Here is a 23,878-nt window from a genome sequence, read left to right as displayed (position 1 = left end):
CTACTGTGTGGGTGATCTGCCAGCTGGAGAAGGTCAGCATATGAGGATTGCATTATTGGAGCCACTTACTGGTCCAAATCCTCATTAGTATCAACATTTATTCCAGGCTGGGGGCATGCTGCACAAAATAATGCCAGTCTGCCTTTCTCTGCTGACCTGGTTGTCCCACAGAATCCATTCCATTTAAGTAGCTTGAGGTATCACCATTTCTGCACAACCCATAGAAGCTCACAGTATCTATCCTGATTGACCCTTCAGACATTCCAACACTTGGAACCAAAATACCAAATCTTACTGCAATGAGGTGTGGAAACACACTGGATGTGATCTGACACAACTTGCTGTAATAGTTCATACCAGACATTCCACATTCCAGGTTGTCCCTCAGGAAGTCATCCAGAACTGTGAATGTGAATGTGGTGCTTGGCTTCTCAAACATTGAGGGAAATAGTTTGGCTCTGAGTAACTGTATGTATCAGGTTTCTGCAGTCTCACATTCACACCAATTCACTACAATGAAATGAACACCTGTGACATCCACAATGGTGAGATATCTTGACCCCACTGGAGGACAGAGGTGCTTTTGGTTTTCTTCGATATCTTCTACATCTTCCCTTTCTTGATCATCCATGGGCAGAGGTTCACCTGCTGCTTGCTGGGCTTGTGTGATTGCATGGGGACAGGGTGCTCCGCCATGTCCTAGGTGCATCTGAATGCCAGTCTGTGGGTCTTGATGTGAATGTAATTCTGGGCAACCAACTGATCTCTCACCATGTGGAGGGCAGATTCCTCATAGAAGTCCCCTGTCCACTGTTGGATCCTGTGGAAAGGCAGGCTCTCATGACTCTTCCAGCAACATTCTGTGCAGAATAGGGGCTGATGCAAGCAATCTGGACATCTGTATACCCCATCATTGCCACACCAGGTGCAGTTCCTTGGCTCTGGGGAAGCTTCCAGCTCCAGGAGTATCTTCAAGAACTCCCCCTTCTGTAGAACCCATTCACAGATATAATCATTCTGTGACTGACACACCATGTGAAGTCCACTTTCAGGTTGGCGAACTGCTGCATACCTTTTTCCATGGTAACATCAGTTGCTGGACCGGTGGGCTCATGCTTTCATGTCTGTCAAAGGCTGAATCCACCCATGCATCAAAGTACTTGTGGGAGCAAGACCTTGAATGCTTGGATGGTGAGGATCAGGGAGAATGGACAGGGGTTGTTGGATCTGGCTGTTTGATTGCGACTTCTACCAATCACAATCTATATCTACCTCCAGTTCTCCAAGTCTTGACTTCCAGCTGCTTCACCCGATGGCCCATGGTAGGACCAATCATTCTCATACCCTTTTGAGTGCTTCCCTTGGCCATCTGGAGGTTGCTGATTTCACAGTATGAGGTCAGTTGTTAGAAATGCTACCGCTAGTGCAAGTTGCTCTATCATTCAGCTCTATCGATGTCAGTACCTTAACACATGTCAGGGCATAAATACAAATGCAACTACACTGGCCTTGCACAATGCATGGTGCTGCCTTCTTATTACTGCTCAATCCCTGCCCACACATTCCCTTCCTGCTGCAACATTACCTGGGTGCTTTGCCTGGATTATGATGGTGAATTTGGATGCTATATTAGCTGATGAAGGTGAAACAAGATGTTCAGTATCAATATAAGTATGGATATGATTGGGAAAGCCAACTGACAGCCCAGATGCAAACCAGGAGCTAATCCACCTTTGGGTGGGATCCTGTCAAAGAGATCAGCCTGATTGGATATTTCAGTCGCTTCATGGAGGTCCAAACAAATTCCTTGGCATGACCACACTAGTACTGAAATGCATTGAGACCAAACAAGGGTGTGAAAAAACTTAGTAGCCAACCATCTATTATACACCATTATACATCATACCACATCATACTCCATGGAGTCCCAGTATGAATCAGATGCCTGGGATCAGATGGAAAGAGATGATGCTGATGGTGAGCAAGACATAGAACCATCAGATGTGGGGGAAAGGGAGGAAGAAAGGTTTGAAGTGGAAGAGTTGGAGATCCTTGGGTGCCAACACCAGGAATGGAGGCAAGCAGGAAGAAGAAGAAGCCTGAAGTTCTGCTATCCATATGGGAGGAGATGCAGCAATTGGACAGGAACAAGGAGTTTAGAGGGAGCAAAGTCCAGACCAAGTGCAAGGTATGCTCTAAAAGTTCTGATTCAGATGCTCACAATTCAAAGCACCCTTGTAGCTAATACAAGATTGGTTGAAAAAGCCCCTCCAGTCAAAGAAGCCCCACATTACCCTTAGATCCAGTTACAAATACTCTGTGCAGGCAGTGGTCTGTGAATTGTACCAAGAGCAAATACAGGAGAAGCTTGCAAAAATGAAAGTAGAAGAAGGCAATACCCATGGAAGCAAGCAGATCCAACAGTATCAGAATGCATTGATGGCTTTTATTCAGGACGACCTGATGGAGGAACAATTGGCTGCAGCTGAAGATATAGCAGAAAGGTGGAATGGGCAGGAAGGCCCCATGCCAGAGACAAAAGCAAGGTGTGATTGTATGAGGTCAACTTCCCAGTCTTCAATTTATCCTGGTTCCCAGGAATGCAGCCAAGTATGGGTACAAGTATGTCCAAAACTTTGCAATGGAGATGTGGAGGTATTGTGGAATGCACATAGTGTGTATGGCTGGGTGGAAAAATGAGGAGGGAACTATACAGGCATGCATGTGAGTCCACCATATTCTCCTCTAGGCCTAGGTAAGGCTCATGCAATGACAGTATGGACTTCAATAATGAAATCATGGATGGAATCCCCTTCAATGATGTCTGCACACTGGAAGGAAGCTGGCAAGAGTACCTTGGGGAAACATTTGAGGAACCAGGAACACTGCCTGAGCATGATGGTGAGTCAAGTCCCAAATGTGCTCAGAAAAAGACAGTGGCCAAAGCAACAAGGACTGGCAAGGTTGACTCCATGAAATTGGTGAAAAATGCCGATGGAGAGATTTGGATAGGAGAAATTGCAGGCCTTAGCTGGGACCAACTACCACTGTTCTGCCTGTTTGCCAAGGTGGATCAACACTTCCCTGCCATCTGCATACATTCATGGATGGATGACATGCAGGATCACAGATAACAGGGCATTGGTGTTGGACATTTGGTTGACCCATTCCCTTGTAGAAGTGTTTTCCATCCTGGATTTGAGCAGCCATGAGGCTTCCAGGAAGCCATTCTGGGGCTTCAAGACAGATGAGTGCTTTATTCACAAGGAAAGAAATGATCACCCACCCCATGACCCTGTTGAAACCATGCAGGTGACAGGTTGATGGTGCCTTTCAACTCAGCATTATCGCAGAAATATGACTTGTCCATCTGCCATGCCTGTGGGGAAGCCTTTATGCTCTCCCACAGTGGTTCCCTCAGAAGATGAAGGTGGTTCCATACATCAGCCTGCCATTGCATTAAGTCAGTAGAATATGAGATTCTGCATTCCCTTACCCTTCTTTTTGGGCTGAGAGTGTCTGGCAAATACCAAATGTGGATGGTGTTTGAGTCAGTCACCAGAATGGATGGCTCAGTCACTTCCATGTATCTCTCAGCAGCTTCTGCATTGCAGGTTTTTCCACCCCAATTTTTCCCAATGTTGACTGCAGAAAGATGAAAACTTCCATCACACCATTATGATGGACTTACTTGGGTGATGATAGGCCTGTGAGATTACTGACAATATGTGATCTGCTTCACATAACACCAGAAATGGAATTGATATATCTGGAAGGGCACAAGGTCTGCTGAATACCTCCTCTTGAAATCTGGCTTTCATGTATGACACAATGCAGTCTGTTAGTTCCATTTGCCATCCATGGGGGGTTTTAGACATGTCTTGTGTAGTATTCATGCTTGGGGTGGATGAGGTCAGAGTTGTATAGTGGGCAAGCTGCTTGCAGCTTGTTGGAAAATTACAGCATGTTGGGATGCTTGCCTCAATATTTTGCTGTGATCCAATCAATATGTTGTGACACTATACATGCTATTGGTGTTGGCCCATCTTATGTTGCAACAGGGGTGGATCTTACTAGACAGACCCATCCTTGTTTTATGGCAATATAAAAGATATTACTGAAGGGCCCATCCATATGTTATGACCATATAAATAATACTGCTGAAGGGCCTGTCCTTATGTTGTGACTGCATAAATGATACTGCTGAAGGGCCCTTCCATATGTTGTGATACTATAAATGATATTACTGATGGGCCCATCTTTATGTTGTGACAGGGGTGCATCTTACTAGATGGGCCCATCTATGTGCTGTGATGCTGTAAATGATATTACTGATGGGCCTGTCTTTATGTTGCGACAGGCATACATGTTGCTATTGATGGGCCCATCCATGTGTTGTGACCATGTAATTGATATTGCTGAAAGGCCCATCCTTATGTTGTGACATGGGTGCATCTTACTAGACAGGCCCGTCTATGTGTTGTGACACTGTAAATGATATTACTGACAGGCCCATCTTTATGTTGTGACAGGCATACATGTTGCTATTGACAGGCCCATCCATGTGTTGTGACTGTGTGATTGATATTATTGATGGGCCTGTCTATGTGTTGTGACACTGTAAATGATATTACTGATGGGCCCATCTTTATGTTGTGGCAGGGATGCATCTTACTAGATGGGCCCATCTATGTGTTGTGACACTGTCAATGATATTACTGATGGGCCTGTCCTTATGTTGCAACAGGCATACATCTTGCTATGGATGGGCCTGTCTAGATGTTGCGACACCATAAATGATATTACTCCTGGGCCTGTCCATATGTTGCCAACTCTGTAATCTTTCATAGATGGGCCCCTCTTTATGTTGTGACCCTATAAAGCATATGATGGGCAGGCCCATCCATATGTTGCAACCTTCTTCATGATACAATAGGCAGGCCCATCCATGTCTTACAGTAGCTTAGCATACTTACTTGGTCACAGGCCCATCTATATGTTGCAGCATCCTTACCCTCCACAGGCCCTCCCATATGTTGTGGAATTGTGTTTACAGGCCCATATGTATGTTGCTCTCACTATAGGCCCTCAGGCCTGTCCATGTGTCATGGCTAATCTATTTAGACAGGCTGATCACAGGGTCTATATAAGTGTTGGCATTTTGGCACACAGGCTACCTATATGTTGTGACTAAATGGACTACATGGGGTCCACACACCTTATGTGTAGCAATGAAAAAACATGGACTGGGGGAGCCTATTTTCAACATTAGTGTTCTGGCTGGTGAGCTGCAGCCATCTCTTGAGTCTGATGGTATGGTATGCTTGCTCTTTTCTTTTGGGCCACTATTTTACTTATGCTGGATCTTGATAGGCACAGTTATTGAGCATGCTGGTAGTCAAATACTTGCCATTCATCTAGACTAGTACTATCCATTACTTTCCTGTACTTATTGAAAAATGCTGTATGTTATGTCTGTGTGTTGTTGCCTTCATCCATAGGAACAAAGTTAGATCTACCAAGTTCTCTACTACAGTGGGAATCTAGGTTGCTGTATTAGCTAGGTGTGTCTGTTCCCTTGTATGCTAGGTAGCTATTGGTCTTTGGATTGCTGGTATCACTGGTGTGGCTTACTCAGGTGCTATGAGTTGCTTGGATGCTGGCCACTACTTTGGGCAAGTCTGGTGTAGTCTACTCTGGCACTACAAGTTGCTAGGATGCTTGACATTGCTTTGGACTAATATGGAATTGTGCAAATACTATGGGCAGCTATGAGTTACTAACACATTTTTGTGTTTTGCTGATGAGACCTTATCAAGAATGATCAGTATATGGGTGGCCTTGGAAATGGGATGGGATTGTGTAAGTCACAATATACTAATGGTCAGAGTGAAGAAACAAGGCTGATCTGTATCATCTCTTTAGAAGAAGAACATGTCCATGCCCTGCAAAAACTTGAGCATGACAAGGAAGAGGTTGATGGTGCAGATGACATGGAGGTGCCAGGTGTGTTCCTCTGGGTGGATCACTTTTCCGATGTTGGTTCAGACAATGAAGCAAGTGATGTCAAGGTGAGTCTGTGAATTCTTTACCTATGGCTACAAAATGTACTACATACTTTTCATTGTCTGTTGATACTATTCCATTTGACCCACATATACAATGCTGTCACTAGGTTGATGTGTTTTTTTTTTTTTCAATTCAACGGTGGCCGAAAAAAAAAGTACTTTGACAAAGGTGTTTTTTTGTTTTTCAATATGACGATGGGCCAAAAAAAAAAAGTACTTTGACAAACACGTTTTTTCTTTTTTCATTATGACGATGGCCAAAAAAAAAGTACTTAGACAAGCGTGTTTTTTCATTTTTCATTACGACAATGGCAAAAAAAAAAGTACTCTGAGTGATCGAGGTCCGCCGTCGGCCATCTCCATTTTGAGTTGGGCATTTCGCCGTTGGACATTCCTTATTCGAGCATGATTGTCCGGCTTTCCATAGAAAGTTGATTTCCTCCGCGAAACTCCGAACCCCATATTGTCCATGAGCGCTTGAGCCGCGCTACTACAGTAGAGTACCTGCGTTTCGTCCCCGTAAAATAATGTTAATGGTATACTCCACTATTATACACAAGACATGCACGAGGACTAATCTACTGAATTAAGATATCAATGGAGGTGAGCCGACAGTGTGTATCGTCCGAACAGCATCTCCCCAACACCCAAGCCAATGACGAGCGAAAATATGTAACCTAGCTGGAACGTCCTTATAGCTCGGACAATCAGACGAAAACCAAAACATAAGTTTAGATGGATGGTGGCTCACATGACTGTCAGCATGAAGAGATAGTTGAGGAGCGCTTGTGCGGCATAGATGACACCTCTTGGCAGGTCGTACGCGGCTACAAAAGGAGGCGCCAGTCGTCTAAAAGTGTGATCGGCCGCATTGCGGTTAGGGACGGGAGAGGCGTTCTGCTTATCGACCAGCATGCGACTCGCACTACATTCTCGGTTGAACGGATATCAGGGGAGGTGGAGAAAGGGTACATACCTTTTGTTCCAGTGTAGTTCCATGATTGATTTGCATGCTGCTAACCATCTCTCGAGGAGAGCAAGCAAGAATAGACCGATGCAAGCACCCAACATTGCACCGCTACTCTGAGGAACCCATCCGAGGAACCATACTACGATATATGTTAGTAAAAGATCGTGAAGAAATGAATAGCAGCTGACGAGTGTTCCCGAGTGTGAAGTGGAGGTAGGGCAGCATGTTCCCCACGGCGAGTGTCATGGCGCCGTCCATGGTCATATTCATCCCATTGTCTGCAAGACATGGTTGCACACGGTACAACAGGCAGACGGCGACGAGGAGGAGGTGGGCGTTGTGCATCGTGGAGAGCACTAACGAAGAGATTTGCTTGGCAGGAGCCGAGACTTCGATCGGTCACCCCTGCTTATGTAATCTGACGGGATCACTCTGGAGTGCCCTGGGACCCTCCTCGCAGAGTGATTGGCATCAATAATGGCCGGACTGCCTCCTCAGATCCCAAGCAGCCTCCAAATCTACGAGTAAGCCGCGAATATCCTCATTCACAGGAAGAACTAACCCCTCCACACAGCTTCATATACCGTAGACCCCGAATGGCAACTCAAATTCACAACTATCTGGTGTGCACCGCTCTCGGAGTGGCTATCGTGGTCTCCCTCCCAACCTTCGGTTCGTTCTTTGAGGAATGGTCGTTTGCTAAAGGGCTTCTTTGGCGTCTCCGAATGCCTCGGTAAGGGAGGATACTGCTGCCGTCGCTCGCGAGGATATACCTCCACCCCGACCTCGGCCGAAGAGAGGCGCCGAGGCAGTCTGGCACTCTATCGCGTCCGTTCGACACTGGACGTTACCGTATGTAGGGTTAAACATCTTACAGAGTGAGTCTATCCTAGTTTCTGGTAACGTTCTTGAGTTGATTGTACGGTCTCAGTGTCAATCATTCTCGCATATCTCGCCGTCGTTTTGCTCTGTGTTATCAAAGATGCTCCTCTTGTATCTAACCCCAACCGAGCTGGTACAATCCACCTTCGACTTACACGTTTTCCACCCCATCTCTGACAGTCCTCTCCGCACAGGCTTCCTCGCGGTAGCCCAGATCCCGATCGTATTCTTATTTGCAACGAAGAATTCTATCTTGTCGCTCCTTTTAGGCCCCGGAAACGGATACGAGAAGCTTAACTATATACACCGCATGTCTGGAAGACTGATGTTCCTATCCGCATGCATCCACGGATCACTCTGGATACGCAATCATTTGCAGTACGGACTTCCGATCATCGGACAGCAAAAGGAAACTTCCGGCGTAGCAACGTTAGCCGTGCTCGGAATCATAGTCTTGACTTCGCTTCGCCCGGTACGGAGGTTATTCTATCAGGTTTTCTTCGTGGTCCAGTGAGTTCCGATCTACCACGTGTTACAGACGCCCGTGCCTGAAACAGGCACATCCACACAGCGTTCTGACATTCGTTGCGTTTTTCGTCACCGTTCGTTACCATACGCTGTATGCGGCACCGTGGATATTCCCGGCCCTCGCTTTCTTCGGGGCAGACGCATTCTTGCGCTTCTTGCGCTACCGCATCAAGGATGCTAAACTTAGCGCTCCGGATCAACTAATGACACTAGTAAGTATTTGGTTCATTTCATGTATTCCGTACATCATTGATCCGGCTTTCCATGAAAAGGTTCATATCCAAGATTGCGACGATGGATGGTTGGCTGGCCAACACGTCCAACTCCGTGTCTTTTTCTCCAATCGCGCCTTCGAGAGCCACCCGTTCACCATTCTCTCCGGTCCTCCGAATAGGTCCTGCTTCAACCAGTCCGGCATGATCCTCGCAGCACGCGTCAACGGCGATTGGACACGTGAACTCAACGCATACGCGCATAACGAACAAGACCCATCTGTCTGCATATCAGAGAAGCAAAGTGGTGGCGAGCGGAGCTGCGTACCCATACACGTCATGATTGATGGTCCATATGGTGGGTCGAGTGTCGACCTTGGACAGTACGAGACGGTGCTGTTGGTTGCTGGCGGATCAGGAGCAACGTTTACGCTCGGGCTTCTGGACGACATCGTCTTTAGATGTATCAAGGCTGGCCGTCGTCACGGCGAACGAACGAGAAGGATCGAATTCGTATGGTATATCAGATCGTTTGGTGAGTGTTGCCCCGATTCTCGGATCCTGATCGACCTTCTCTGACTCTGACTCCTCGTGGGCGTTGTTTTTTATATATAGGTCACATCGCATGGTTCGCAGAGATGCTGACAGAGATTGCCATCCTCGCTGCAGGAACCTCCCTTGATATCCATTTCTCCATCTTCGTCACATGCTTGTGTGACCCCGAAGCTGTACCATTCATACCCAACAGCGACGTCAAACTAGACCGTCCACCTGTATATACACTTCTCTGTGAAACCACCGGACTTTCGCGACCCTGTTCTTTCGAATCCGCTGAAGCGGAGGAGGATAAGCCATTCAGCGCAGCACAGCCGCACGCTGGAGGTGGCGTCGCAGTGTGTGCGAGTGGGCCGGAGAGGTCTGGTCAGTCGAAACGAGGAATGCGGTCGCGAGGTTGGGTGTCGGGAACGCTTTGAAGTTGGGTGGCGTTGTGGTGCATGTGGAGAGTTTTGCGCTGTAAATTGGGACCTGGGTTTGTATGTACGTATGAAGATGTCGCGCGTATGTTTATTTTTGTGTAAAATAGCCCCCCGGTATTATGATCTTACACGAGCGGGATATGAATGTTGTATATGGTAAACCAGGGCCTTGCGACTTGAGCAGACCAAGCCTAGATGTTCAGGGCACAGTCAACCTGAAGGAAGTTAACGAAGTCCGTACCCTGAACAGCGTAAGAGAATAACGAATCGTCTGTAGGATTTGAACCTTCCGCGAGTTGTTCCGCCGCGTGGCGACCCCAATTCATCCGCATCATGGGAATGATACAAGTACTGTGAACACCCTGTTGAGCTCCTGAACAAGGACAAGTAGCTTACGAAATTAAGTTTGAGTTGTCTCATGACCGGGGTCGATCATATTGGAGATCTTCTCGACACCTTCGACTTCTATAATATAGGACGAACCGTTTTCTGCTGGGAGGGCAATCTCACCGCCGACCTGGCTGGTGCCTGTATGGGGCAGTGGCACAACGTTACCTGTGTGAACTTCTCCACCCGCATTACAGCGGTTTGCGAAAATAATGTCAGTTAGCAAAATATTTGTGAGCGCGTCGTGAGCTCCGCCCAACAAGGAAACATACCAAGCTGGCATGAAAACACTAGTGAGACTAACTACCGGCGTCACTCCGACTCACGAAAATCTCACTGGCGACGGGTCGGCACTCGCGGTCGTTGACGAAACGGGTAAGAACGAGCGTACGCTCGCCCAGCACCACAGAAGACCAGGACATAGTCACTGTGCACAGCTAAAGGACGCGTTTGTTCGAGATGATAGATACTATGTGCCGCAATAACAGTGAATGGGTAGGTACGTTGCAGCACATGTTGTTTACTGCGCCATCTCGTGAGTACATGATGTAGTTCGGCCATCGCTAGTAGTATGTAGACAAATGAATTCTGCGATGAACGCACACATTCCTACATTCCCATATCGGGAAGGGCTCACGACGCGCTGACAAATATTTCGCTAACTAACATTATTTTCGCAAACCACTGTAATGAAGGCAATAGAATGTCGGGGGCTCAGGGGTATATCCGCCAGGTACGACAGGACTGCAATACCTCCCCATAGGCAGGCCCGTAACTTCGCCCCAGTTCTAGCTACAGCGCCTAAGTCTGAAATTTCGGATACTGAAAGTGACGCACTGGTCCACCGGTCATAGATAGTCAGCTCCTTGTCACCTCCAACGAATGGAGCAATAGGTCGCTTTGGGATAGACAACCAGAACACGCCACACCGGAATACCAGAATCGGTAGTCAACACTCGAAACCCGAAACAAGGCCTTCTCGCCGCTATTGCATGATCGAAGGAGAGATGGGTGAAAGTACGCAACCGCCGGCCCCCTCCTTCCAAATCTTTCACATCGGTCTTGGCTTTTACGGTCTCCGCAACCTTGATCTCAATGGCGTGTACTGCGGAGCTGGAAGGGGGTAGGGTTCTGTGCCAACTATGCACTTGCCGACAGAATTGTCGGATAGTTGTAGATGAAAAATCGACCTGCTGCCCAGATAAGAATGGTGTCATCAGAAGGGCTGAACCTCGAAGGATGAATATGTTGGAAATATTCCTAATAGTTCCGACGTCTAGATCATTCCAGAACTACACGTGTTCAACACGTTGTCCATCACATGACTTGGGTCAGTCATTGGCTCCACAATGATGTCATAGTGACATCATAACAGACATCATGTTATACATCATATTCCATGACCTTCCATGTTATTCTTTACTATACTGAGTAGTAGTTTCCTTTTACGCTACTGGTCCGTGTGTACCTACTCATGTATATAAACTTGGGACTTTTGTCCTAAGTCCCTATTGAATTCCACATTCGTTCTTCACTTGTCTACTCGACAACTGAGCCCCTCAACTACAAGTTGCTTTCAAACGCTACTACCATTCTAACACAAGGCAAGTGTTTGTGCCTTATTGCTCTTCGTTTCTCCCATTCCTCTGCGCAATAGGTTATGAGCCCCGCCTAGTCTAGGTGGTTAGCTATTTACGCATTTGCATCAAGCGATCACTGCTGACGGGCAAATCACGATGGATGTCATAGGCCTAGATGCGCTAGGAATGGTAGTAGTAGTCTTCACCATGTCGCTTGCCACTGGTCTAAACCAGGTGGTACTTTTATTGCATTATGGTGGTTATGATCTGATTCATCTACACGAGCTGTTTGTACGCTCAGTAGCCTTTTGGCTTTCTTTTCTAGGTCTCTCCACTTGGTGGCGAAGGTGACAGCTTCTGCTGCAAGAGCAGATACTGCGCAGAGCGCTACTTCAGTGACTCATTCTTCATCCTCCAACTCTGCCCCCACACTATCTCCACTTTCATCTTCCCGACATCGACTTCGACGCTGACCTAGATCCCGTTCCACTGTATGATGAGGTTCAGGCTGCTGATGCACCTGCTCCACGTCATGCACCGACTCCTCTTCCAGAGGAAGTCCAGGCACTGAACGAGTTGCTCGACCCCGAGCTCGTTCTCACTGTCGTCCCTGACGATAATGCAGAGTTCAATTTATTATAATTCGTTCGTGACTGTTTCTCAAAGTTACGGGAACTAATCTATGGTCTTAACACAAGATGTCTTTGGTCGTCGCCAAGAAACTTGAGCTTGCTATTGCTGAGCAACATGACGGGATGTATGAAGTGAAGTGGCAGAAGTATGCGGTGAAGGAGATCATAGAATATACCGAGATGTTATATGTACGCGACTGTGCAAGTTGGAGAGAAGCGGTTCCTTTGTCAGTGGCTTTCTTTAAGAAGCCAAACCCTGCGACTTATCTCGTTCCAATTGACACCGTGGAAACAGTGTGGCAACAAATGCCCCACTTTCCAGGGTTCGAATCGCCATTCTTCTATCCGGGTCTCCATTTAGCTTTCCATGGCTATCTTACTGATTTCTTCCCTAAACTTTCCCATACCTCGACTCCTCATGCCATCGCTAACTTCAATGGTTGCGATCTTCCTTCAGCTTACTATGAAGATCCTTCCCTCGACACTGTTCTGGCCTTCTTGATCACCCACGATATGTTTGTCTATGTCTACTACAACGTTCACCCACTCTACGATCCATGCTTCAACAGCGTCATCCCTCCTCTCTGCCTTTGGAACCAGCATCTTGAATTCCATTTCAGAGGAACTTGGGTTGACGGAAGCACCGACATTGCCTGTATCCCAGGGTGGTTTCGAGAATGGAGACACGGAGGAGACAGGTTTGATAGCAACCTTTTTAGGTCTATTTGACGGTATAGGGATGAAGCAGATATGGGAACTTCCCTGCGATATAACGCTGTTAACTGGCATCTTTCATGGGGTCCAGACCCCGCTAACGCAGGATTCGCTTACTGGCCTGGATCAGAGGAGGTTTTACGCGATCTCGAACGTGTCATGGACGACTCTACTTTTGATTATCTCGCAGAACCCCGACCTCATGGAATTCGCACCACTGCTCTTAGCCGAGCTCGTGAAGCTTGTGCCATACGACAAAAGTTATCCTCTTCCAAACTCGCTGGACGCACCGTACGTATCAGGCGGCCGAAACCATTGGGAAACTAATACTTGTGTACTATACGAGTCTTACAATTGTCTCGAAATGTTAGTAAAGGACAAACATTTTTGCTACTCTCCCGCCATAAATGTACCATATTCTTGCGCTGATCCCTACTTGGGATTTCGTTCAGATGGAATACCGTTGAATGATTGCAACTGGAGCTTTATGAGCTACCATTATTTTCCTCCACTAGACTTTTTAAGTCTAGAGCGCAATAATTCTCGCATCTCATCCTGGAGATTCGCAGAGAAAGGTACTATGGCTCCAAAAACAAAGATGGAAAAGCGAAGAAACCCTCGTCCTTATTTCAAAAACCAATGTTCCCATCGGCGCCGTCCATCTCAGGCTGCTAGAGCATCCGCTCGCAGGCCCAAAAGGAATCGGATTCATGAACTCAATCCTCCATCCATTAAAACTCATCTGACTCACTCGTTCTTGTACGAACATCTGCTTATGGACTTTTGACACTAGATGTCCGAAGGTCTTTCCAAGCAGATCCCCAAGCTTAATGGCTTGAATTATGCCTCTTGGTTGGTTCTTATGAAGGCTTACATGCAAACACTCAGTATTATGGGAATCGTTGACTGGCACTATTGCAAGACCTGCTGCTGGTGCTGCTGCCTGCAGACATTGCTGCCTGGGTTACCTCTGACACTTGTGCCCAAGGCATTCTTACTCTTTATTGCGATCCAATGATTGCAATGTCAATTGATGGGTTAGCAACCTCACATGAAAAGTGGGCTGCTTTAAATAACTCCTATGGAACTCCGTCTGCTATGATGACTTTTATGGAATTCCAACGACTTATCTGAATTCAAATCAAACCAAAGGATGATATAATGGCTAAAATCGCTGAGATCAATATGCTTCTCGCTGCCATTAGTGCCCAGGGTATTACCCTGAATAATAAAATGAAGGCACTCATTCTGGTTCATTCGATGACTCAAGCTTGGGAACAAGCACCCAGTCAATATATTATCTTCTATTGCCGCCTGATCAACTTTCTCCTGATACTGTTATACCTCGCATGAAAGAAGTCTGGGCTCATAAATCGGGCAAAACTATGCTTCCACAACAGGATAAATCTGGATCTTCATCTACCCAGGTTAAACAAGAATCAAATTCTCTTCTGGCACGTATGAATAAACTGCCTCTTTGCCAAATTTGCAGAGGTGGTCATAATACTTCCAATCATCAATCTGGATCAGGATCAGGATCCTTTCGCGGTTACCATGGAGGTCGCAGAAGAGGTCGTGGAGGTCGTGGACGTGGACGTGGAGGTTACACTCCCTATACTCCACAACAACAGCAGCAAGGTTCTGGTTCTCGTGGCCGAGGCCAAAACCGTCGCCGAGGCAAGGGCAAGGCCCGAGCCAATAATCTTGAAGTAGAAGGTGCTGAAGCAGTTGGTGCCACTTGTATCGAGGAAGTCCCTGAGGGTTCCTACGATCCAAACACTCGCTCTTATGCTGGAGAGTTTGGTGATCATTATGATCAACCCACCTTCGAAAATTATAATGCTGCTGATAAATTTGAACTTGATGCAATCAATGTTCAATCCCACGAACCAAGCCCTGAATATTCTCTCCCGGATGAGACTCTGGTTGAACGAGTTTATTCCTCTGACCTGAATACATACCTCGGACAACATGTCATAACTGATACCAAGATGTATGATCCTGATCTTTCCCACCAAGACTTAACCATGGCGATGGAAACTGTTGGGGATACTCCCAATTATCCAGTTGATGCTACAACTGGAAATCTTGCTCCTTGGTATCTGGAGGAAATTCAGAATTTCCAACCAGATCAAGTTGAGTCAGTCAAGATTCGTGTTAACATTCCCAGGTCTAATTCCTGCCAATGTTCTATTTGTCGCTGAACAGCCAACTCTTGCAACCTGCTGGGTGTTTCCCTTCGGGAACCAGAGCAACAGACAGACTCGGATGCTTATCCGAGGACGATTTCCTTTCCCCCTGCTGAGCAGGACGGGACATGTCAGAGTGGTTCCCTCAAACCCTCAGTATGAATGGGAAATTCCATTTTGGCTGGCTGAGAACATGGTGGCAAATCGGGATGTTAAGGATAATGGCAATGCGACTGCGTCACAATGGATTAATGATCTCTCTTCCTCTCGATTTCGAGGACAGAGTAGTAGAGATGGAGAATCTCTCCGAAAAATCTGTACTTGTAAAAGCCACTAAAAAGCGTGCTAAGCCAATGTCCTTATCTCAATTTCACGAATCTGTGCCAGAAAATCCTGTATGTAAACCTTTTCGTATAAAGCATAATCCAGACATCGAGTATGATCCCAACGAATCTGCATCTGGATATTTACCCATGCAGTTCGATGGTCATGCCTTCGATTCTTATGACTGTTACCCTTTGGGTGTGTCATATTCGAATCTAAAAAAGAATCTACCAAAGGGTGAGTCGTTATGGATGTTGGATTCTGGAGCATCACATCATGTGACTCCTTTTAAAACTGATTTCTTGACTTTTCGAGAGTTTAAAAATCCACCTTTGGCCTCTACTGCAGGCACCAAAAAGGTTCAACTTCTCGGTCAAGGAACAGTGGTTATTTGCCTAGAAAATGGCAGTAACCTACCACTACATAATGTTGTCTACAGTCCTTTGTTCTCAAAGCGACTTTGTTCATGCAATGCGCTGCTCAATAACGGGTATAGCAGCACTGCGACACTTACTGGCGAGACTATCAGAGCACCAAATGGCTGGATTGTCCTAGAAGCAACAGTAGCTTCTCTGACTTCACCTCTACATTGGTTTGTGGGTGTACCGCTTCCACCTACCACTGCTTTTGGGGTCCTTTGCCCTTTGGTCACGGAATCACAAGAGTCTTTATGGCATAATCGCATGTGTCACCCTGCACAAGCAGTTCTCAGGCACATTCGCAGATTAGGTCTTACACAAGATATTACATTACAGGGGGAGATTACTCCTTGCAAAGGTTGTGCACAGGGCAAACTTTCCTCCAAGGTTTTTAAACCATCTTGGAAACGTGCAGTAATACCTCTCGGGCTTGTCCATGCTGACTTGCTTGAATTACCTGTTGAATCTTATTTTCGGTCTCCGACACCTATGCTGCTTTTGCCAATTGGCTGGTGTCTGTTCAGAGTACTACTGGACGACATCTACTTGCGCTCCGTTTGGATCGAGGGGGAGAGTTTATGGGTCTTACCTTCAGAGCGCTCCTTTCTTCGCGCAGTATTACTCATCAATTATCCATAGCCGACCAGCCACAGCAAAATGGTCAGGCAGAACACTTTAATTGGACTATTTCCGAGAAAGCAGGGACCATTCGACATCATGCATGTGTTCCAAAACATTTTTGGAATTTTGCTTTTGACTGTGCACTTCATGTGTACAATCGCACTCCTCTCAAGAGGATTCAATTCAAGACTCCGGTTGAACTATTCTTAGGAAAAGTCCTGGATATCACCTATTTTCGCACCTTTGGCTGCAAAGCTTTTGTATGGGTTCCTAAAGAACAACAAAAAGATAAACTGGAACCTCACGCAGTCAAAATGATTTTCTTGGGCTATGAGCCTAATACAAAAGGATATCGGTTCCTTCATGGACAAAAGATAATTCTTTCTCACACTGCAAAATTTATAGAAGACTCTTTTCCTTTTTGCTCTGATCACAAACAAAAATCCGATACCTTTGACCCCAATACCGAAGACAACCAAGAATCAAATAATTCTGACTCTGAAAGCCTACATTCACTTCCGGATCCTGATCAGATCCAATCGCTGCCTCATCACCGGCAACCACCTCGTCCATTAACTCCACCACAACAACAAAACCCACAGCAGAGAGCTGCAGACCAGCCAAGAGCTCAACAACAAAGAAGAGCACCTGCTGCTGCACCAACAGTCGACCCTCGTCATCTAAGGCACCCTCATCAACCTGAATTTATTCAAGGGGACTTGTGTAATGTTCGCAGAGCTCAACCTGCCGATGACAGAGAACCTCATCCAAAACATCGATTTATACCAGTATCTCGTCCTGGGAATCTCTATGGAGACAGACCCCCAGTTGACATTGAACGAGATATTCAAAGAAATCAGGATCAAGCACAAGAGTGGATTCGTAATGCTGAGCGACATGCTTGCAATTCCAGAGAAGATATTCGGAGATATGCAGAAGAGCGCAGACCTCCTTCTCCGAGGTTACCTCCTGCAATGATACCTCCTGAAGTTCCTCGTCAGTGGACTGAACATCCACAAGGAACTACACCTCCATCTCCTGGTTCACCACTCACTCCACTTCCAGAAACTCCTTCTTCGCCGAAAGGCATGCCAGATCAACAGGTGGAAATGCATCCCTTTGAGTTTGCATTGGCTGCCAGAGTTAAAGAGTCTCTGGAACATTTTAAAGATGTGCTGAAATTATCTCCCTGAGTTACAAAAGAAGTGGTTTGACGCAATGAAGGATGAATTAAAGTCTATTGAAGAAAGACAAGTATGGACTTTGGTGGATCCTCCTAGAGATCAGAAACCAGTCAAGTGTTGATGGGTTTTCGCTATCAAAAGCGATGGTTGTTACAAAGCTCGTCTTGTGGCTAAAGGCTTCACACAAGAATTTGGTACCGACTTTGAAGATACCTTCTCTCCAGTCGCTCATTTCGAAACTGTGCAAATTCTTCTCGCATTTGCTGCCCAACGAAATTGGGAAACATGAAGCACTGGATGTCAAAACTGCCTTTCTATATGGCAATCTAGATGAAGAAATATATATGGAGCAACCAGAAGGATTCAAAGTTTCGGGTCAAGAACACAAGGTTTATCGGTTGCTAAGAGCCCTTTATGGCTTAAAGCAAGCTGCAGTTGGCATGGAATAAAGCCCTTCATCAATCCTTACTCGCAATGGGCTATATTCGTTCCAAAGTGGATGCTGGGATTTACATCCATATATCCAAAGCTGGAATCAGTCATTTTCCTCGTCTATGTCAATGATGGACTTTTTCTAGGATTGGACAAATGTCTTCTTAAAGCCAAGAAAGAACAGTTTATGAAGAAATGGGAATCCCTGAGGTCTTGGTGAAGTCAAGGGAATATCTTGGCATTCAAATTCACCTGAGATAGGTTGAAAAAGGAAATATATCTCGACCAAATACCTTATGTCAAAAAGGTTATCAAAAGATTCAATATGGAGACTGCTCGAAATGTTTGCACTCCATTACCTTCGGGATATCAACCAGAGAAATCACCATTGGACTACCAAGCCACATCTTCTCTTCGGTCACAGTACCAGTCTATTATAGGGTCATTACTCTATATGGCTCTGGGAACTCGTCCCGATATTGCCTTTGTGGTTATTCGCATGTCACAGTATATGGCAAATCCAACTGAAGATCACAAAAATAAAGCCTTGCATATAGTTCGCTATATTGCATCAACACCAAAGTTGGCTTTATATTATTCGGGACTTGAATCTCGAATTTATGGCTTTGCAGATTCCGACTGGGCTGCCAATAAAGATACTAGGCATTCCACTACTGGTTATGCCATGTTTCTTGGCAATTCTCTCATTTCTTGGCAGTTCAAGAAAACAGAAGACTATCAGCACTATCCTCTACTGAAGCCGAGTATATGGCTTTATGTGACTCTGCACGACAAATCAAATGGCTCTCTATGCTGTTTAATGAACTCAAACTCAAGACTGAGAAAACTATCCTTTATTGTGATAATATGGGAGCTCAGCTTTATAGCTGAGAATCCTGTATCAGATGGACTGGTCGAAACATATCGACATCCAGTGGCACTTCATGCATGAATGTGTTCAGGATGGTTTGTTCAGTATTGAATACAGTTCAAACTGACAAACAGAAAGCAGACGGTCTTACGAAGTCTTTAATGTGGCAGAAGTTCGAAACTAATCGCTTGTCAATGGGTTTAGTTACTCTACCATTTTAGAGCAAGGGGGAGTGTTGGAAATATTCCTAATAGTTCCGATGTCTAGATCATTCCAGAACTACACATGTTCAACACGTTGTCCATCACATGACTTGGGTCAGTCATCAGCTCCACAATGACATTCATAGTGACATCATAACAGACATCATGTTATATGTCATATTCCATGACCTTCCATGTTATTCTTTACTATACTGAGTAGTAGTTTCCTTTTACGCTACTGGTCCGTGCGTACCTACTCATGTATATAAACTCAGGGACTTTCGTCCTAAGTCCCTATTGAATTCCACATTCGTTCTTCACTTGTCTACTCGACAACTGAGCCCCTCAACTACAAGTTGCTTTCAAACGCTACTACCATTCTAACACAAGGCAAGTGTTCGTGCCTTATTGCTCTTCGTTTCTCCCATTCCTCTGCGCAATAGAATAGGTGTCCATTATCTATCTGAAGCGCTAACCTTGGTGCAGTAGCGCAAAAGCTGAAAAATATGTCCACCCCACAGAAAGCAAGGGCAGGGAATATCCATAGTTCTGCATACAGCGTATGGTAGCGAACGGAGTAACAAAAGAGGCCACGAAGGACAAAATGTTGTGTGTCTTAGATGGTCAAGGTCAGGCGTTTGTTACACACCGAGCGTGAGTTGGAACTCAGGGGGCTACAAAGAGAACCCGATAGAAAAACCTTCGAACTGGGCGAAGGGAAGTCAAGACGATGGTTCCGAGCACAGAAAAGTGGCGCTGGAGGCACCCTTCCGCGGACTGAGGATGGGAAGGAATCCAACTCTCCGAGCGAGATCACCGACCATCCCTGTTAGGTTACATAGTCAATAGAGTAGCTGATCGACCCCCCACCAACTGTCCACTTCGCAATGGTCAGAGGACAAGCCTTCGGGTGTACGTTTGTGCTTTCTCAACTGCAAAAGCTGTTGCTCATGCAGCTGATCACCAGCTGACCCAGAGGACGGTGGAGGGGCAAACCTGAATGCTAATGGTAGCTGCGAGATGGATTGTGACAACAACGGAGGAAGCTTCATTACATAAACTTGAAGCTCGCATCATGCGTTGAACTGTACATCTTCCACTCAAATCAACAGTACTATTCCGAGGATAGCAGCGTCATAAGCAGCTGGTACCTCCTGCTAATTCCATCAAAATCCATCAAAATAGACAAAAATAGACAAAGTGAGGACTTCGGGATTCGAGGGAAGTTGGTCAGATTTGGTGAAGTTGCGTTTTTTTTTTTTTTTTTTTTTTTAGTATTAGGCCTGCAGGATTCCTGCCATTGGCGCCTGAGGCGAGGTTCCAGCGTGGTGGGAGATAGGGACGGAAGGACTCCCATCCGTGTAAACCGCTCTACTAATATAGAGCCTTCTGGGGTATGTCTCCTCTCTAGTCTCTTCATTTTTCGCTCTGCGTAAGTACCGCGATTTTATAGATATACAAGAGGCACATCGTGACCAATGATTGTTCAATATTCAATGAGAGAACTTGTCTCAGCATAACCCTTATGGCCTAGTGTCCATTCCAGCGTATCGATGGGCGCTCTTATCGATCAATACAAGTCCGCAGTTCCACGCCACTACCACCACCATCTCCCCCCCGTAGCCATACACTTACTGCTGTTCAGAAAGCTCCAAGAACCCTGTCTTTGCATTATTCATGGCTCCTGGTTTTTTTGGCGGATTGCGGCGTTTTCGGGGACCAGGTTCTCGGGCACAGAGCGACCACGCAGTGATTCCACAAGCTCCCGCTTCCACAGCGGACACCCAGCCAAGTGCGTCTTAAGCTTTACAAGATGAAGATGGTCGCAGCTCTTGGGTTGACTGAAGTCACTGTCGATGTTCTAGATGTCTGCATCGCTGCGCCGATTGAAGCGATTCGTCCACCTAGCATCTATGCGGATGTTCCTGCTCCCGACACCACTCAAGGTGGCCGCACATCCTCTTTTCACGTCCCTTCATGTGTTCGCTGAAGCTTCTTGCCCAGATTCTGTGCTAAACAGTACAGGCACTCCTCCTTTGTGGACTGATGATCAAACTACGGGTTCATGTTCTCTCACCGGACACACTGGCGAAATACTCACGGGCGAGTGTTGTACTTATGATGATGAGAGAAGTCTAACATTAGTAACCAGAGTTATCCTTGTCCCAGCCTGGCTATTGAGTAGAGGATCCTGTTGAAGCTAATCAACCAGGTAGGATCCCAGTAATTCATGCATCCACTTCTTGCGCTGATGGAAGCTACTGTCTAGATGCTCCTCCAGGCAGTGAAGGTGTATCCATTGTGACGTCGATTAAGACTCTTCACCCACTTTCACTCTCTACCTGTAACAATGCAGACAGTTCCATTTGACAGTACTTGAGGTAGTCGCACATGCTCTCCTATCTGCTTTGAGATGTGTCTACTGATGCTGCTTGCCCAGGTTCTCTGCAGAGCTCTACAGACATTCCTGTGCTGACTGTGGTCCAAAATATGGGTCCACACTCCACACAAGGTGATGTTGATACTCCTATTCCTGCATGCACTGGGAAAGTATCCTTGGGTATGTGTTTTGTTTGTAATGAGTGGAACAAGTGTTGCTCTCTTCACAGCCTGTCTACCGCCTAGATCCTGCGAAGGCTAAAGAATACATTGAGCACACTCATTGTTTTTGCATTCTTGTCATGGTAGGGCAAATGCAGGTAAAACAACAATCTTGCAGAGGGTTTGTAACATGGTGGATTGACCAGAAATCTTCAATGGAAAAGGGGAAAAGCTATGCATGAGGTGCTGTACTTGCTTCAGATTGACAATATTTTGGGCTATATTCAGGTGGATGCTGGTGTTGTGCAAGCCTCATTAACAGTGAGATTGGCTCTTGATTGTTATATAATGTGCTGTTGGAGCTGTTAAACCTTTCCAGCATGGCTACCATGACATTGAAGATGAGCTGGTCTTTCAAAGTAACCCAGGCTTTGTATTCCATGACTCATGTGGGTTTGAAGCTGCAAATGCAGTGCAGTTCAACAAGATGAATAAATTTGTAATGGATTGTGCCAAGGCATTCAAACTAGATGAGAGAATACATGCCATTTGGTAAGGACATATGACTGGCAGTGTGAATGTGCTGATGTGATTCTGGTGAATGATCAAGGTTTTGTATTCCATGGACTGACAGTGAGAAGATGGTCACAGCTAGTGAAATGAAGTTTTTTGATGAATGTGATACAGGGTATGGTGAGTGGGTTACATATTTTATGGTTGATGTTTTAAATTTTGGCATTTCCAAAGTTCCTGTGATTGTGCTGTTGACAAAGACAGATGCCTTGGAGCTTGAGGCACTGGAGGAGCTGGAGGGCCAAGGGTCAAGTGTGGATGATGCAGAAAGGGTTGCAGATGTGCAAAGAGAAATTCTGGACACCCATACCACAAAGCTCAAGGGTTGGTTGAGCCAGTGAAGGTTTCCACCTCATGACTATCTGTCACTTGGTGATAAGTACTGTATATTATCAGTAGGTTGGCAAACTTGGTGAGAAATCATTCCAGGAATGGAAAAAGGGGATGCAGATTGTGCACCCTGACTGACATGCACAGCAAATGTTTTGAATGGAGAAGGGCTGCAACAGCTTCTCATATCAACACAGCAGTCCAACCTGGGATTATGTGTTGAATTTGCTATAGTGAAGTAAGTTATGTATATTAATCACAATGACTGTTGATGCAGAACAGCCTGAGATACATCAATGACAATTCACACATGGCAAACATCACAACAGTTTTAAAAGCCCTTCACTGTATATGATCTTTGGGGACAGATATATGTGCATGGTACAATACCAGGGTCACATAGACACAGTGTGCATGCTGAGTCAGGAATGCAGCTGTACATGGCTAAGTCCCTTCAATGGCAGACCAGGCAAGAAACAAAGACACAAGAGAATAACAAAAGGAAAGGAACCAGTTGTTGTCCTTGACCCAAACCCTATCACTCTAAGTCTTCGTGGTTTTTGGCTCTTTCCCCTTCCTCCAGAAATACAAAATGCCAATTTTATAGGTGAAGCATTTCCCTTCCCTACACCAAAAATGACACATGCACCAGTATCCAAGAAATTAAATATGCAAACTGCCATGCTGAAAGGAAATTGATGGGTTTACAGCTGTTTAAGTCAAATACATGAAAAATCATCTGATTTTTCATTTACCTTCCACTATTTCAAGATCATCTTTGCTGGATCAAATACAAAGTAAGACTTTCATCATTGCAGAAGGAATAGCAGCTTACACATCTGATTCTTCCTTGCAACATCTACAAGAATGGGACATAAATTCTCCACATCTTCACCATGCTCCTGAAATGCTGCCTCAATGAGTTGGTGAACATTAGCTTGGACCCCTGATATTTGATAGGCTCTGACAGCCACTGCCAGGTCCTCCTCCAAATATCTTGTCCCATTCTTCCCCTGAAACAAGAAGTGTAGATATTCAAATACCAGTAGGCAACCTGCAATCATGACTTAGATGATTCAAACAAAGAGAAGATGTGTTTACCAATGCCATGTTCTACAACAAACTTCATTGAAGATGTCATTGAAGCAGACAACATAGGCATTTCTTTGAAGGACAGCATTGGTGGATCAATCCATGGCTAAAGCATGTCAAATAATGTCATCTGCCTATGGTTGAAAAAC

General features: G+C 45.7%; 3 protein-coding genes across 3 annotated transcripts; 2 read left to right on the top strand and 1 right to left on the bottom strand.

Annotated features, from left to right (window-relative positions):
- Positions 1–6,571: 6,571 nt before the first annotated feature.
- On the bottom strand, positions 6,572–7,396 carry F5J12DRAFT_849917 (CTR copper uptake transporter). The gene is made up of 4 exons (XM_051746487.1): positions 7,227–7,396; positions 7,045–7,177; positions 6,820–6,993; positions 6,572–6,759 (listed from the first exon to the last, which is right to left on the bottom strand). The coding sequence occupies exons 1-4, from the start codon at positions 7,381–7,383 to the stop codon at positions 6,663–6,665; spliced, it is 561 nt and encodes a 186-aa protein (XP_051597210.1). The 5' UTR covers positions 7,384–7,396; the 3' UTR covers positions 6,572–6,662.
- A 475-nt stretch (positions 7,397–7,871) lies between these two features.
- F5J12DRAFT_323681 (ferric reductase like transmembrane component-domain-containing protein) lies at positions 7,872–9,836 on the top strand. The gene is made up of 5 exons (XM_051738897.1): positions 7,872–7,916; positions 7,970–8,430; positions 8,492–8,660; positions 8,721–9,195; positions 9,276–9,836. The coding sequence occupies exons 2-5, from the start codon at positions 8,021–8,023 to the stop codon at positions 9,632–9,634; spliced, it is 1,413 nt and encodes a 470-aa protein (XP_051597209.1). The 5' UTR covers positions 7,872–7,916; positions 7,970–8,020; the 3' UTR covers positions 9,635–9,836.
- Positions 9,837–20,870: 11,034 nt separating this feature from the next.
- On the top strand, positions 20,871–23,040 carry F5J12DRAFT_784941 (uncharacterized protein; the record flags this gene model as incomplete). Its single annotated transcript, XM_051743139.1, has 12 exons — positions 20,871–20,985; positions 21,059–21,139; positions 21,463–21,483; positions 21,634–21,753; positions 21,882–21,892; positions 22,023–22,055; positions 22,114–22,286; positions 22,345–22,427; positions 22,482–22,631; positions 22,785–22,875; positions 22,920–22,984; positions 23,006–23,040. The coding sequence occupies 12 exons, from the start codon at positions 20,871–20,873 to the stop codon at positions 23,038–23,040; spliced, it is 978 nt and encodes a 325-aa protein (XP_051597208.1).
- Positions 23,041–23,878: the final 838 nt, after the last annotated feature.

This window comes from Pisolithus orientalis, assembly GCF_024613125.1.
Source record: "Pisolithus orientalis strain OTSU chromosome Unknown F5J12scaffold_31, whole genome shotgun sequence".
NCBI classification, from domain to species: Eukaryota; Fungi; Basidiomycota; class Agaricomycetes; order Boletales; family Pisolithaceae; genus Pisolithus; species Pisolithus orientalis.
This window is presented reverse-complemented; position numbering and strand designations above follow the sequence as displayed.